We start from the raw sequence: 17,787 nt of genomic DNA, 5'->3' as shown, positions 1-17,787 counted from the left end.
TGGAATTATACAGTCGTATTTATTACATGTGTGTATCATATATATGCTATAGTGAGGTGACACTAGGATTCTTGTCATATATAATCCATAAGAACATTGATCTCAAACTGGAAGGGACCTTAGAAGCCATCTAGTCCACCCCCCCATTTAACAGATGAGGAAACTGAGGTCCAGTTAGCTTCAGTAACTTGCTCAGTCATATAGTTAGCAAGTGACAGAACTAGGATTTAAACCCAGGTTTTCTGACTTCAAATCCAGTGCTCTTTTCCCTCCTCCAAGCTGCCTTCCCAATAAACTTCAATTGTCCAAGAAGATTGAAAAGGAAATGTTCTGATAAGTTTAATGGCCTGGTTAACTGAGTGTCTTATAAAAACTCTTTGAAGTTTAATCCTTGTTCCTGACAATTTTCCCCAAATGGATTAACCCAATTTTCTGGTTTAAGGACCACAATGGAACCATCCTTAAAGGACTGAGGGCCTTTCAGTGCCTTCTTATTCAGGAAATCATCTTTCCAAAGTTATAGTTGCAGATGGAGAAAGTGTAGCATACTGAATCAGATTTGTACTGACTCCAGATTATAACCAGGAAGACAATGTTATTGTGTTTGTCCACTAAATTCCTTAGAGTTAATTTTATGGCTATCAGCCTCATTTTCTTAAAAGCCTAAAGAAAGAGAACAAGTAAGAGGCAAGTGCATTAAAATACAGTGGTGCCACTGAACCATACAGAAGAGTCCCTGACTAAGAAAACCGCACATTAACATTATCTCTGCCATGCCATATTTCATTTATTTTGTTAATTTTTTTTCCAATGACATCTTTTCCCCCAATTACATCTTAATTTTGTTTTTCTACACTTAAAAGTGTTTCTGGCCTCATATTTGACACCTCTTAGTGGACAGACAATTAGCCGTGGGATCAGAAGACCTCAGTTTACATCCCAGTTATTATGCATATTGGTTTAAAGACACTGGACAAGTTCCTCATTTTAGCTGTGTGTCCCAGGCAAGTGTCTAAGCAGTTTCTAAGTGTCTAGAGCAGTTTTCCAGTTCTTGATTGATAGAGGGATTTCCTTACACAGATGAAATTATAAAAAAAAAGTGAAATTCAAATAAACATGATCAAGTTAAGAACATTTAACCAAAATAATGGCCATTGTGCTTTGATTGTAAACACCTGATATATTTTCAAAAGTTTTGCCTGATGGACCACTCAATCAACATGCATGGATGGTGTGCTTATTTTTAATTGAAAATCTTTATTTAATTAATTAATTTAGAAGATTTTTCCATGATTACATGATTCATTTTCTTTTCCTCCTCTCTACCCCCCCTACCCTCCATAGCCAACACACAATTCCACTAGGTTTTACATGTGTCATTGATCAAGACCTCTTTCCATATTATTAATATTTGCATTAGGGTGATCACTTAGAGTCTACATCCTCATTCATATTCCCATCAAACCACGTGATCAAGCAGTTGTTTTTCTTTTGTGTTTCTACTCCCACAGTTCTTCCTCTGGATATGGATAGCATCTTTCTCCTAAGTCCCTCAGAATTGTCCTGGGTCATTGCATTACTGCTAGTAGAGACGTCCATTATGTTTGATTGTGCCACAGTGTATCAGTCTCTGTGTACAATGTTCTCCTGGTTCTGCTCCTCTCGCTCTGCACCAGTTCCTGGAGGTCGTTCCAGTTCATATGGAATTCCTCCAGTTCATTATTCCTTTGAGCACAATAGTGTTTGGATGGTGTGTTTATTAGGGCTAAAAGGGCAAAAAATGAAGGTGGCAGAGATAGACATATCAAACACATAGGAGTTAAGTTCCCAGAAGAGAGTCTTCAGGCCCCCAGTGATATATTTGGTCTAGAAAGGCATTCGTTATAAGGAACACAGCAGCCAGAATGTCCTTTTGCCTCATATGCTAACCTGGGAGTAGAAACTACCCAAACATAGTAACCCTAATTTAGTATCAGTGAAAAGGACTGTGCCAGTGGGCAAATAGGGGTGACTCTAGGGGCTGCCAGGTGAAGAGGATGGGACTTTAAGACAATCTATGGGTCTCATCTGGTTACAAGACTTTCTGGTCCACCCTAATGCTTATAATCTAATGTCTTCTCAAGAAGAGAGTAAGATTAGAAACTCCCTCCTAATCCTGCAAAAGCTTTAAGGGGAAGGTGTCAGACAGAGCCTGTGCTAGATTTGGCAGAGTGAAAAATAAATAACTCATGACTTATTTCAAAAGACTGAAAGAAATTAGGTTGAAAGCAAATTCCGAACTGACTCTAATACATAGCCACTCACTCTCTTGTCAAAGCTACAAACTCAAGTTGAGCCCACATAAAGGGTAGAAGGAACCTCTTCTCTTGGTACAAGTCTTGGTTGAAATGAAGAGAACATTTAAAATAAAAACAAATATATTTTTCCATGTTTATATGATTCATTTTCTGTCCCTCATCTCTTTCCTTCCCACTTACTGGATCTAATAAGCACTTATCCTGGGTTATACAAAGTTATCACTTCTACCTATTTCCATATTATTCATTTTTGCAATAAAGCAATCTTTTAAAGCCAAAACCCCAATCATAAACCTTTATAAATAAATGATAAGTCATTTATTTTTCTCCTGTGTTTCTACTCCCCTAGTTATTTATCTTGATGTGGATAGCATTCTTTCTCATAAGTCCCTTGGGATTGTCTTGTAGTAGCAAATCCCTTACATTGGATTGTGTAAGAATTGAAAATAATATTTCTACCCAGATATATATTTTATAAAGTTTGTTGGAAGGGGTAGATAATCATTCCTAAGAAACCTCACCACGAGGTTCCTAGCCTGCCAATCTCTTTCCTCCTTCCCTCCACCTGACTGCTCTGCATCCTGACTTCTTCCTTCTTCATTCTCTTCTGGCTTCCCCCGATTCTTTCTCAATTCTCCCGCTCAGAAGTCCAAAGCCTTGACTTTTATTGATGTGCCAAACGTACACAGATGCAAACCTGGCACAACTATGCTATGTCAGGAATGTCTGATAGACAGGTAAAGTTACTCAGGAAGGGGAGGGGATGAGCTTCATTGACACAATCGTTACACAATGTTTCTGTTTCTGTGTAATGTTCTCTTGGTTCTGCTCATTTCACTCTGCATCAGTTCATGGAGGTCTTTCTAGCTCATATAGAAATTCTCCAGCTCATCATTCCTTACAGCATAGCAGTATTCCATCACTATCATATACCACAATTTGTTCAGCCATTCCCAATCAAGGAATATTCCCTCATTTGAGGAGAACATCTTAGGAACTGAGATGGGGAGGGCTTAAACTGCCATCTGCCTTTCTCAGATTTAAGACATCAGAAGTCACAAATAAAAGTGGAATATCTTTTTTTTTAACAAGGTGTGTCTCTGCACTCAGAAGACTCATTAAGTTCTGATGACTAGATTTCAGGAAGGACATTCTAGGAAAGATATTGATAGTGGAAGGAATTCAGAAAGCTAGACTAACATAGTGAGGAAACGGTTATGCCATGTGAAGAGCTGTTGAACGAGCTAGTGATATTTAGTTTGAAGAAGAGAACAGGATCATAGAGAGCTGGAAGGGAGCTTAGAGCTCATCTAATACATCCTTTCCTCATTCAGTCCAGTTTTTGTTCCCTGATGGCAGAACTCTTATCTGGGCAACCACAGCTACAGCTGTTCATGTGCCAGAAGGAAAATCCACCACCACAGCCTTGCTTCCCAATTTGTCCCCACCACCATCATCAAAAGCATATATGGATGCATACATGTACACATACATACACACATACACACACACAAACCTAGAACATACCCATCATGAATACAAAAATTACTGATAGGGGTTGCTTAAACACAGCTGAGCTAATTCAACCTAATCCAGCCTCATGATAGCAGATTTCAAGTATGAGAAGACTATCTTTTGGAAGAGGGATTAGCCTTGCTCTCCTTGACTCTAGAGTTAGACCAAGGGGCAATGATTGGAGGTTACATAGAGATTGGTTTTGGTTTGATGTCTAAAGAAAAATATTTCCTAATAATTGGAGGCATACAGACATAAAATGAGATTCTGTGAGGGTTAGGAGGTCCTCAGTCCCTAGAGTTCCTCAATGAAAGGCTTAGAAACCAATTTCATATTCTGTGACACGTGTTTATTCATTGAACACACATCTTCTGAGTGTTTTTAATGTGCATATTTCTGTGCTCATTCCTAAAAGGGATGCCACAATGAACAAGGCATAGTGTTTATTCCCAAGGCACTTTAAACAAAAGATACCCAAATAAGCTCAATGATGTTGGTAAAGGTAGTAAGTGGAAACTCTCTGAAGAATCAGTCATCTTTCTAGTCCCAAATGGTGGAGTATTATTTTTTGGTTACCTCTGGGTTACTGGCCAATCATCTAAAGTCATGTTGGCAAACCTATGGCACATGAGCTAGAGGTGGCTGCTCCCTTCCCCTTCTCCATATGTGCCTGAGGGCATTTCTCCCATCACCTGACCCTCTGCCTAGCAGCTTAATAGCAGCACTTCCTCCCTTTCCTATCTGGAATAAGGTACACATGTAGAATGAGGGTTACAGTTTGGGCACTTGATCTCTAAAAGATTTACCATCACTGAAGTATCTCCCATTTCTCAACCTGTCCTCCCCTCCCCCAATTCAGGACCCAGGAATTAGTCCATTTTTCCATAATGTCTCCTCAGAAATATGCTGGAAGTTAAGTACTCTTTCTTGCTTTTAGACTGTTTTGTCCTTTTATCCTCCTCTTTCCTTCCTTCCCTTTTTTCTTCCTTCCCTTTTCTTCCTCTTTCCCTTCCTTCCTTCCTTCTTTCCTTCCCTCTTTCCACAGAGATCATGTAGAGTTAGAACTGGAAGGGAACTCAGAGGCCATCTAGTTTGTCCCTCTCATTTTATGGAGGAGGAAACTAAGGCTTTAATAAATTCATAATAATAATGGTGATGACAGTTCTTAACATTTGCATTATGCTTTAAAGTTTACAATGTCTTTTTATATACTTTATCTCATTTAAGTCCCACAATAATCTTGTGAGTTTGGAACTGCTGATATTATCCATCCTCCCCCCTTTTAGTTTTGCAAATGAAGAAACTGAAGGTCAGAAAAGTTAGGCAAGTTTACCCATCTTTATAAAGATAGTGAGCATCAGAGGCAGGGTTTTCTCAATATAAACATGATACTTTTTCTGCAAGACCACAGTGATTTATCCAAGTTCCACACAGTTGATAAGTATTGGATTTGGAATTTGAACCCATATCTCTTTGTTTTAAATTGATATATTTTGTCTTTATATCACCTTCATATCTAAACATATCCCATCCACTTCTTTCCCAATAGTCATCACTTAAAACAATGAAAAAAAAAGGAAGAAAAAATTAAAGTATTTCTACAAAACTAACCAATATCCTTCAAATCCAGGTTTTATGAGCAAGTCTGGTGTGTTTTTCATTATATCATTATGATTATCTGGAAGAAAGGTGAGATAAAAAATGGAGATTTTGTTTTATTTTTCTTCTCCATCATATTTTTTAATGGTTTCAGTTCTTAAGCTAGAAAACTCAAGCATTATCATTCTAACTAATTGCCCCAAAGAAACATAAGGAAGTTTTAAAATCGGGAAGTTTTTATCGAACCCCAGTCACTTCTCAGGGCAGAGTCATGAATTTCCTGTGATAATTTCCTAAAATAAACTCCACTGTGATGTCTGAATTTTGCCATTGCATATGGAAAGCACAGGACCATAACATTGGCTCATGAGCCAACTAATTACTCTCTCATTAAATGGATATTATGAAATATCAGAAGAACAAGTCATGGGCAGGATTCTCCCAGTGGGCCTCCACTACCCTCAACGTGTATAGGGAGATTAGTGATCTCTGAGATAATTAGGTCAAAAAATAAATTTAAAACCCAGCTCAACATTTGGAACAGCCCCTGGAAATGACTACAGAGTAAGGAAGACATGACTTCTGGGGACTGCCCAACACAGAATACATGCCCATTCAGTCCATGGGGCATTCCGAGGAGATTCATCTACGTGTTTCTCTTTCAGGGGTTAACAGAAGTACAAGCAGACACAATTGTTTCTTTCTAGGGAAACTATTTGGATTTGGAATTTGCTCTGCAACCCACCTGGAACTCATTACCAACAAAGTTTCTTAAGTTTAAAAAAAGTCTGTTTTATTTTGTCCTCCTCTCTGAAGGTTTTCTTAGGCCAAGAGAGGGAGAAAGAGAGAGGCCTTGTGTACACACTGAAGATGTTGCTGGGCCAATTATTTAACTCCTTTTATTTTGTCTTGTTCGGCAGCCATCGTTCTACTCATGCCCATCTTCCCATCATTCCCCACCTTCCTGATGACCCTGCCACCACCACATTTCTTCTCTCTTGTTTTCCCAGCTCCATCCTCCTTCTCTTCTCAAAAAAAAATCCTCCTATATATTTATTCTTCCTGGCAAGCATAACAGGCCTTTTCAACAATATGGAAAATTTCATGACTAAACAAAAAAAGACATTCATCTCCTTTGTTCCTTGAGGTGTAGAAATCCAAAGATGATGATATCCCAAGGTGTAGATTATACTCATACACGTGTGTGCTGGTCAATGTTTAAACCAGCTCTCTGGAGGGGAAAATATATGAATGACACACCTTTAAGTTTAATCTGTACTATCTGATGGAGGAAAAAATGAATCCATCTGCTTTTTTGAATCTAGACCAGAAGTGTCAAAAACACTGAGTTCTCAGGCCACGTGTAGCTCACAACACTTCTAAGTGTAGCCAGAGCCAGATTAAAATGTAATTGAGAAATAGTTAATATATAAAAGTACACTAAAACAGATAACATTACAGGAAAAAAACCTCTTACCTTCCATCTTAGAATCTATACTGTGTTTTAGTTCTAAAGCAAAAGAGTGGTAAGGACTAGGCAATGGGGGTTAAGTGACTTGCCCAGAGTCATACACTTTGAAAAGCAGAAGTATGACTCGCCACTCAGTTTCTTCAAATAAAGTAGAGAAAAAGTTCTACTTTCAATCAGTTTCCAGTGCCTAGTCTATGAGAGGTTATGTGCCAGACACCAGAAGTACAGACAAATGAAACAGTCCCTGCCTTTGAAGAGCTGATGTTCTGAGGGAGAGAAACCACAGCAATACAGATAGGAGATCAGGACCCAGAGATTTCTGGGTTTGGAAGGCACTAGCTCCTTGGGGGAAAGGACTAGGCTCGGATGAGGCTTCCTATAGGAGGTAGAACTCAATTTGGATTAGAAGAAAGTTAGAGGTGAAGGGGCAGCTGGGTGGCTCTGTGGATGGAGATTCAGGGCTAGAGACAGGAGATGCTACATTCAAATCTGGGCTCAGACACTTCCTAGCTGTGTCATTCTAGGCACCCCATTGCCTAGCCCTTAACCATTCTTCTGCCTTGGATAACCAATGCACAGGGTTGATTCTAAGATGGAACGTAAGGGTTTTCGTTTTTTTTTTAAAGTAAAACCTTGACTAAAGGAATCCAATGAATAGGAAGCCTTAATTAATTTGACATCCCTTCTCCTTTGCCTCCCTTTTCCATTCCCTTATTTTTAGGATCAAATAAGATAATATTTGTAAAATGCCTTGCAAAAGTTAAAACATTACATAAATATCTCACAAACTTTATTTAACATGCTATATAAATGTTATCATCGTTAGCATCATGTTTCAGGACCTGTAAAATGATGGGGTTAACTTGGATAGATGACCTCTAAGATACCTTGTAGTCCTTGGTCAATATATTACTTGATTATCCCTGATACTATGAAGAGCTTCGCCTGTGGGTTCTAGAAGGGACATTCTGGTCAGACTTTGGCTCACCCATTTACCTAGGTCCAATAAAACTGGGGCAAACCAAAATGCTTATTTGCGTTTATTTGTTTTCTGGTTACTTGAGTATTACCTTAATGCATCAATCCAAGTAGAAAACAAGTTAATCCTGAATATTTGGCTAAAAAGCAAACAACAACCAAAGTAACTTCAGGGTCTTAGTTGTTTTTTTTCCCCAAAAAATAATCTCCTATACCATTTGTAGTTTGAGGACTATAGAGTGAAAACTAGATGTCAGAAAGATAATCTCGAGCTTGACCCTATGCTATATTATCAGAAAAAGTTGGATTACTTTCACCAAATTGTGTTTGCTATGGCAGGAAAAGAAGTACCCTAATGAAATCATGGGGAGAATTGGATTTAAATGAGGCAGAATTCTATAGTTTTCAACTGCATTCCTCCAATGTCAACAGTCCTATGGCAAGACAAAAATCAGGATGAATGGTGATGATCTGGGTTGCAATGGATGATCTTGGTATATTCCATCTCTGAACAAGCTCTAAATACAGCACCTGCTCCACTTGCCTTTATGGCCACCGGAATAAATTATTTTTATCCACTCATTCTTCTGGGGGAAGTCTTCAGATGCTTGGGGTAGACACTCAATTAGGGGGAATAGGTGAAGAGATAAACAGATGAACAAATAGATAGATAGATAGAAAGACAGACAGAGTAAATAGACAGACAGAGTAAATATACAGACAGATAGATGGGTAGACAGATAGACAGACAGATAGATAGACAGACAGACAGAATAAATAGACAGAGAGATAGATAGACAGACAGATACAGACATATAGAGTAAATAGACAGACAGACAGACAGATAGAGTAAATATACAGACAGATAGATGGGTAGACAGATAGACAGACAGATAGATAGACAGACAGACAGAATAAATAGACAGAGAGATAGATAGACAGACAGATACAGACATATAGAGTAAATAGACAGACAGACAGACAGATAGAGTAAATATACAGACAGATAGATGGGTAGACAGATAGACAGACAGATAGATAGATAGACAGACAGAGTAAATAGACAGACAGATAGATAGCCAGACGGACAGATAGAGTAAAGAGACAGATAGATAGATAGATAGATAGATAGATAGATAGATAGATAGATGATAGATAGATAGAGTAAATAGACAGAGATAGACAGACAGACAGATACAGACATATAGAGTAAATAGACAGACAGACAGATAGAGTAAATATACAGACAGATAGATGGGTAGACATATAGACAGAGTAAATAGACAGACAGAGATAGATAGACAGACAGACAGACAGAATAAATAGACAGAGAGATAGATAGACAGACAGACAGATACAGACATATAGAGCAAATAGACAGACAGACAGATAGAGTAAATAGACAGATGGATGGGTAGACAGATAGACAGACAGATAGATAGATAGACAGAGTAAATAGACAGACAGATAGAAAGACGGACAGATAGAGTAAATAGACAGACAGACAGATAGATAGATAGATAGATAGATAGATAGATAGATAGATAGATGATAGATAGATAGATAGATAGACAGACAGATAGAGTAAATAGACAGAGAGATAGACAGACAGATACAGACATATAGAGTAAATAGACAGATAGACAGATAGAGTAAATAGACAGAGAGATAGATGGGTAGACATATAGACAGACAGACAGATAGATAGATAGACAGAGTATATATATAGAGAGAGAGAGATAGACAGACAGACAGACAGATAGAGTAAATAGACATAGGTATATCCCAGGAGCCAGACTTTGACTGAAGGTCCTCTGGAGTTTCTGATCTTCTATACAATTTTCTTTACATTGCATTATGTTGGCCTCCATAACATGACACAGCAAACTAGACCTGGACCAAACCTGTGTTAAAGCCTTGGTTCTTACACTTTTGTAGCTGTATGCCTGATGGCTCAGTGAGTTACTCTTTCTGAGATTCAGTTTCCTCATCTGTAAAATGTTGAGAACTCTACTTGTCCTACTAAGAGGGTTGTTTTGAGGAAAGTTCTTTATAAGCCCTATGATAAAAAAGAGGGGGGTAATCTCACCTTCTCCATTATATCTTCCTTAATTTGCCCATCAGTCTTTTTGGTTTTGGCTGCTGCATTATAGCATTGACTCATTTTGAAGTTGTATATCACTCAAATCCTCTTCATGTAGACAGTTATCTAGCTATACCTATCCTATCTTGTCTTTGTGTGGCTGATTTTTTGAACCCTGCTGTAGAACTTTACATTTATCCTGATTCCATTTATCTTATCAATTTGCTTTGGTTGTCTAATAATAGCTAGCATTTTATAGCACTTAAAAATTTTGCAAGACACTTTAGAAATATTTCATTTGATCCTCACCCTGGTCCTGCAAAATAGGTGCTATTATTTTTCCCAACTTACAGATGAGGAAATTAAGACTAAGAGATATTAAATGACTTACCTAGAGTCATAAAGACAGGATTTAAATTCAGGTCTTCCTGACTCTGAGCCCAGCTCTCTGTGTACTTCAACGTCTAGATGACGTACAGTCATGTTTTCAGGATGCAAAATTGGTTCTGTGCCAGCTTATCGAAGCGTTCCCAAGTGGTTGGCTCAGAACCCTGCTTTTGACTGGCAGTATCTCAGAAATCTCCTTCTTCCTCTTTCTGCCACCCAGAGAGAACTGGTTTTCAACTGAGGCCTGCTGCAGGACTCCTGTCTGCTCGTGACTTCCTTGCCAGCTTGGCCTTCCGTGTATTCCAGAGTACCCAGTACATCAGACATTCCTCTTCCCCCATGCATTCTCCAGAACCGTAAGAGCCTCTCTTGTTATCCTACCCTTGTGGTCTTTGTGGCTTGCCTGATGCAATGTCTTTTGTTGTCTTATTTTCCCTCTGGATCCAGCCCTGTAGACATAGTTTATGGAACCTCTCCTAGGAAGTGGGTTTCTTTTTAAATTGATGCCTTTGGTTTTTACATCGCATCTATTTCTGAATATACCTCCTCTCCTCCTTTATTCAGGCCACAGAAGTTGGGATTTCTTCAATCTATCAAAAAGAATTTATTAAAGCACCTACTAGGGTTCAAGCACTTTGCCATGGGCTGGCACTACAATTTCAAAAACAAAATAAGGTTTATCCTAGAATAGTTTGCATTCTAATGGGACAATATAGCATATACTTATGGAGAATCCTTGTATACAAGATATATATTAGATAACCTTACAAGGGAAAGACCTACACATTGGAAAGGTTCAAGAAAGAGTTCCTGAGGGTTACAGGTTTAAAAAAGAGCTCCTGAGAATTCTAAGTGGTTATGGGGGAATAGGGAGAGAATTCTGGGCATGGGAGACAGCCAGTAACCACAGAGGTAGGTGATAGAGTCTACAGTGCAAGCATCAGCAAGTAGGCTAGAGTGACTAGTCTGTGTAGAGGAGTAATATTTTAAACGCCTGGGAAAATGGGAAGGTGCTGACCTGAAGAGTTCTTATTTGATAGTGGGAGCCAGTGGAATTTATTGAGGTGTGTGTGTGTGTGTGTGTGTGTGTGTGTGTGTGTGAGAGAGAGAGAGAGAGAGAGAGAGAGAGAGAGAGAGAGAGAGAGAGAGAGAGAGAGGAGGGAGAGAGAGAGAAAGAGAGAGAGAGAGAATGAGAGAGAGAATGAGAGAGACAGAGAGAGAGAAAGAGAGAGAGAGAATGAGAGAGAGAGAGAGAGGGAGGGAGGGAGAGATAGAGAAAGAGAGAGAGAGAATGAGAGAGAGAGAGAATGAGAGAGAGAGACAGAGAGAGAGAGAAAGAGAGAGAGAGAAAATGAGAGAGAGAGAGAGAGAGAGAGAGAGAGAGAGAGAGAGAGAGAGAGAGAGAGAGAGAGAGAGAGAGAGAGAGAGAGAGAGTATACATACACTTAAGAAAATCTCTCTGGCAGCTAGGTGGACGGTAAGGACTGAATGGTCTATTTTGCTCATCTGCAGACTGGGTGACTACCTACAGCTTAATTTCAAGGGCTTCGGATGGCTCTTGATCACCAGCCTATGCACCACCCCTCTCAGCTTCCCATGTCCTTCCCTGTAAATTCCCTGGTGCTTGATTCTTCTTCTAAATTCTTCTAAATGAGGACAACATTTTTTTATTTTTCCAATTAAAGATGAAATTTTAAAAAAGAAAATTTCCCTCCAGAGAGCAAAACTCTCACTCAAATTTATAATCATTTTAGTTCTTTTAACTGAGAGAACACTGGGTACCTAGAAGACAGATGCTGTTCGAGAGAGGAAGAGGCTTTTCAAAGGGCTTTAGATTGGAGGCACCAAGGACTCATTTCCTTTTCTCTGAATTCTTTCAAAGTCCCTCTGGCAGGAAAGCAGACCACAGCCCATACTCCAAGGCCACATGTGTACAGATATTGTAAACTGTGGCTCAGACAGGAGTCACCCTTCTGTCCTTGGCCATGAAGATGCTTGTGGATCCCAGAGCATTCTAGACCTGCTGACTAGAGCTCTGATTCCAAATCCTGGTTTTGTGGAACCCCGGGGGGTCTCTGGTTAGCCCAAGCGATGTTGCAAAACTCTGGCAACATTTTGTAAAAATCTGGCTTAAGAAATAAAATATATGGTTCATGTAGCTCTTGTAGAAAGGAGCAGAGATGCTGTTTAAAGTCAAGCGGACAACAGAAATGTTGGTCGGGGTGGGGGGAGGTTCGAAGAGCAATAATTTGTGTTCTAGGCTGTAGCTTAGGGAAAGAATGAAAAGACCAAACTCTAACCAGATTTTAAGAATCCTAATAATAACCATAATTTTGGTAGAGATTTTCTTTCAAAGATCTAAGTTTAAATTGACTTTTTATGATAGGTATTGACTTTTTAGAGCCACAGTATAGTTGAATGAATAAAATTGAAAGAACAAATTGTATCCATTTATATAAGGAAACGAGGCAATACAGTGGATAAAAGTGCCAGGACTGGGGCCAGGAAGATTCATCTTCTTGAGTTCAAATCTGATCTCAGCCATTTACTAGATGTGTGACCTTGGGCACACATCACTTTACCCTGTTTGACTCAGTTCCTAATCTGTAAAATGAACTGGAAAAGGAAATGGCAAACTACTGCAGTACGAAAACTTTGCCAAGAAAACTCCAAACTGGGTCACAAAGAGTCGAAGGAGACTGAGACAACTGAACAACAAAAATACATTTATATAGATAGATGCACAGTTTTATGTTGAACGAATGCAACCATTGTGTTACGTATAATAATTACATCTGGTCCTGACTTGGGATTCTTCAGTCTTGGGAACTCCTATTGTGGCATCTCCCTCTACCTTTACTCAATTATTCTACATCTTACCATCTTAAAGAGTTGCCTGAATTGCTAAGAGGACAAATAACTTACTCAGGTTCCCAAAATGACTTCTTCAGGCATCTTTACAGTATCTTCTCCGAAGGGATCCACTTTCTTCATTCGGGATATTTTCAAGTTTCTTTTCTTGAAATTTCTCCCAAAATTTTAAATCTTGCATTTTATGATAATTACACAAGGCTCCCCTGAGGAGTGTATTGACAAACAACACAATCACTCTGGGATACATGATTGAGTTATATGAGGTATATGAGGTATATGAAACAATTGTCAAAAGAAAAAACAAAACCACCCCTCAAAAATCCCAAATAAAAGAGGTAAAAATTAAAATATATATATACATATATATATTTGACAGAAGCAGGACATAAACCAATGTGTCTCTGACTCCAGAACAGGATCTTTATTCTCTGCACCATCCTGATTCTTCTTTAAGCTCTTTCTATGTACAAGATATTTTACTAGACCTGAAGAATACAAAGATGGAAAAAGACATGATCCCTAGCTTTGGCTGGGGTGTGTGTAAGTGTAAAACAGCATAAATAACTATAATATGATTTAGGACAGTGTCAGTTGCACAATGATATCCTTTCTACCAAATGCCGTAGAGAATAATACAGAAGAAATAGATGACAGTAAATACAGGTGAGCCAGTCATAGCATAAGAGAAAGAGAGAATGATGGAGAGATAAAATATAGTCTTGGTACCCACAGACTTTTTCAAGGCTCAGAGGATGGTCTCCAATGTATTGGGTAGCTCTTTCCTGTAGTGTTTAGGGAAATATACCTACAAAGATTGCATAGAATAAAGAGGCTTGATGGGGAGGGGTTCTGCCCCCAGTGGCAATCCACACACACACACACATATACATGGATGAAATCACAGATACATTTGGGCATTGAAGTACAGGCTAATTATATTATATGCTGTATGTATGTACCTAAGACCTGATTATAGGATCCTCCCTTTGCATATTTAAATCACACGTATCCTCTCATATTTGATTTTTCCAGAGATTGCTGCCATGAATTGTTGGGTCACATCCCAATGCTAGCAGACAAAGAATTTGCTCAGTTCTCACAGGTAATGCTATTCTTCTCCCTTGCCTCTACCAACCTGTATTGGTTCTTTTATACCAGTTAGAAATGAGTGTTAACTCCAAACTCAGCCATTGGCAGAATTAAATGGAGAATCACAGTTGAAAGGAGGCAGGGTCTTTATGTTAGAATAAAGAAAAGACAGAGTTGGAGCTGAGAGGAAGCTTAGACCCAGGAATGCCAAGGCTAGGAATCAGAGAATGTCAGAGCTGGGAACATCTTTAGGATACAGATTTTCAGAGCTGGAAGGGAACTTGGAATATAGAATGCCAGATCTAGGAGGGACTTTAGAATAGAAAATGACCCTCAGGTCACTGTCATAAATGAAATGGATCTTATGGGGGGGGGGGGAATTATAGCTTAGAAAGGATTTTAAAGACCATCTAATGTATCTCCTTTATTGTCTAGATGATGATTCTGAGTGCAAAGGACACGAAATGATTCTGATTTCAATTCTGAATATGTATTTGGGCCATATGTATTCTCTCAACCTTCATTTTTGATCACTAGAATAATATTGATTGAACAGCATTAATTATGTCATATTTCCAGGAACCATTTTCTTTATATGACCAGACTCTTCAGGGCACCCTTTCTTGACCTCACCCTGCCCTTATCAGCACTAACCAGAGAGGACTAGTCCAGTCATAATTTTGGGAATATGAATTAGCGTGCACTCAGAATTGAACTGATCACTAAAGAGCTGGAATGGAAAGACATTATGTAGAGAGCCCTAAAAAATTAAGATAACCTCTTTTTATTTCCCTTGCTTTCTCTAGGATATTGGACTTGCTTCACTTGGATCATGCGATGTTGACATTGAAAAACTGGCTACAGTGAGTAGACATTACATGTTTCTAGTTATTTCATCTACGTATAGAAAGAGAGAACTCACAAGGCCATAGATTGAGAATTGAAAGGGACTTTCAAGTCACTGGGTCCATTTTTGTTGTTCATTGTTCTCAGTTGTGTCCAATACTCCATGAACCCATTTGGAGTTCTCTTAGCAAAGCCACTGGAATGGTTCGCCATTTTCCTTCTCCAGCTCATTTTACAGATGAGGAAACTGAAGCAAAGAGAGATTAAGTGAATTTCTCAGGGTCACACAGCTAATAAGTATCTGAGGCTAGATTTGAACTCAAGAAGATGAGTATTTCTGACTTTAGGCCCATCACTCTATACACTGTATCTACTGTACTACCTAGCTATTCTGGGTCCATTCACAGATGAGAAAACTAAGGCCTAGAGAAGTTTTTTAAGATCATACAGGTAGTAAGTGTCCAAAGAGAGATTTGAATTTAATTCTTATTAATTTCAAGTCCATTACTCTATACTGAGTTGACTTTTTCTGTGTTGTCCTTTCCTGAAGATTATTAGCATAATAGAGATTGAATAGATAGGACCATTTGTGTTAGGGGAGTGTCTCACAATTTATGCCTTCACTAATATTATTTGCATCCAGTACCTTTATTTTTAAATTTTAATTTAATTCTTTCTTCCAATTAACAAGCATTTATATCTTCTTCCTTCCACAACCCCCTTCCACAAATGAATAACAACAAAAAATTAAAAACAAAACCATAAACAAATACGCATCAGCAAGCAGTCAGTTTCTTTATTGGCTATGACCAAAATACATGTCTCATTCTGCTCCTTAAATACATCACCTCTCAGTTGGCAACATTTCATATTCAGTCTTCCATCATGCTGGTTTATCATTGCATTTACCAGACCTTTCAAAGTTGTCTTTCTTCATAATTTTGCTATTATATAGATTATTCTTTTAATTCTGCTCACTTCACTCTGTGTCAATTCATTTATATTTTAGCATAGGTGTGCCCCCTTATTTTTCATTATTTGTGAATACGAAAAGAACTCCTATGATTTTTTTAGTACAAATTTGTTATTTTCTGATTTCTTTGATCTCTTTCAGGTACAAGCATAGTTTAGTAACTCTTGGGGGCATAGTTCCTAAATGCTTTTCATAATTAATTAAGGAATCATATAAAGAGGGTAAATAAGATGAAATTGGCTGATATATGGCAGAATTGGCTATTATAAGAGGCAGAACACGAGATATGAGGAAGATAAGGTCCCATGTTGAATCACCTAGAAAGGAAAGAATATAAGCATGACTGGAGTGGCTTAGATATCTGGTCTCTTCTTCCCATGCTCATGTAATCACTTTAAAGTCAAAGATCAAGTCCCATGTTTATTTACATACTCCCAAGCATGTAGTTGAGTGTTAGAGAGTGGGTACCCAAATTGCTTTTTATGCTCTTCTGAGATTCCTTCCCTATGAAAAGAGGAATCAGGAACAGAAGCTCTCTCTTCTATTCTTTGGTTTATTCTGTGGGCAATGTCTGTGGCCAAAGAGTCATTGAATCTCAAAATGAGAGGAATTTCTAAATCATCCAGTCCAACTCACTAACCCATACTTGATCAAGAATTCCATCTATATCATCTCTCACAGTGAAGGAGTTTAGAGGCAGGGGTGGTGAGAGAAATAAGAAAGGAGGAAGAAAGAAAGAAAGAAAGAAAGAAAGAAAGAAAGAAAGAAAGAAAGAAAGAAAGAAAGAAAGAAAGAAAGAAAGAAAGAAAGAAAGAAAGAAAGAAAGAAAGAAAGAAAGAAAGAAAGAAAGAAAGAAAGAAAGAAAGAAAGAAAGAAAGAAAGAAAGAAAGAAAGAGAGAGAGAGAGAAAGAAAGAAAGAAAGAAAGAAAGAAAGAAAGAAAGAAAGAAAGAAAGAAAGAAAGAAAGAAAGAAAGAAAGAAAGAAAGAAAGAAAGAAAGAAAGAAAGAAAGAAAGAAAGAAAGAAAGAGAAAGAAAGAAGAAAGGAAGGAAGGAAGGAAGGAAGGAAGAAAGGAGGAAGGAAAGAAGGAAAGAAAAGACAGAAAGAAAAAGAAAAAAGAATAAAGAATAGAGAAAGAACAAAAAAGAAGGAAAAAGAAAGAAAAGAGAAAAAGGAAGAAGAAAGATAGGAAGATAGAAACAGGGAGAAAGAAGAAAGAAGAGCATCAATAAAGCACTAATAAAGCATTAAAATATAGAATAAAATATATGGAAATTCAAAGGAGGTAAAAACAAGAAGATACTTTTGTTATTTCCTTGTTAAAGCCAATATACTTTCAGAATAGGCCAATAGATAAGAAAAGTTCTCAGAATCATATACTATCCTATTTTTGCTATCATATACTTTGTTTTTTTTTTGTTTTTTTCATCTTCTATTCTCTTTTTGGTATTTTGAAATGTTTGTGTTTTGTTAATTATTTTGAAATTCAGAATTAATAAATTCATACTCCAAATGGGATAGTGGATGACTTAGAACACTGGGCACAGAATGAGGAAGACATGAGTTCAAATCCCACTTCAGACATTTATTGGGTATGTAACTCTGAAAACTGAGAGGGTTGAACTAGATGAATTCTGAGGTCTCTTCCAGTATCAAATCTTTATTTCATGAACCTAG

At 38.0% G+C, this 17,787-nt stretch overlaps 1 protein-coding gene across 1 annotated transcript in view; it reads left to right on the top strand.

Moving 5' to 3' along the window:
• Nucleotides 1-17,787, top strand: part of TH (tyrosine hydroxylase) — a 66,892-nt gene that overhangs the window by 22,425 nt on the left and 26,680 nt on the right. Inside the window, exons 7-9 of the mRNA XM_056798776.1 lie at nucleotides 10,555-10,686; nucleotides 14,237-14,306; nucleotides 15,100-15,156. Coding sequence (XP_056654754.1) covers nucleotides 10,555-10,686; nucleotides 14,237-14,306; nucleotides 15,100-15,156 — 259 coding nt within the window. The remainder of the gene's footprint in view (nucleotides 1-10,554; nucleotides 10,687-14,236; nucleotides 14,307-15,099; nucleotides 15,157-17,787) is intronic.

This window comes from Monodelphis domestica, chromosome 5, assembly GCF_027887165.1.
Source record: "Monodelphis domestica isolate mMonDom1 chromosome 5, mMonDom1.pri, whole genome shotgun sequence".
Taxonomy (NCBI): domain Eukaryota; kingdom Metazoa; phylum Chordata; class Mammalia; order Didelphimorphia; family Didelphidae; genus Monodelphis; species Monodelphis domestica.
The sequence above is the reverse complement of the archived record's forward strand: the minus strand, read 5'-3'. Positions and strand labels throughout refer to the sequence as shown.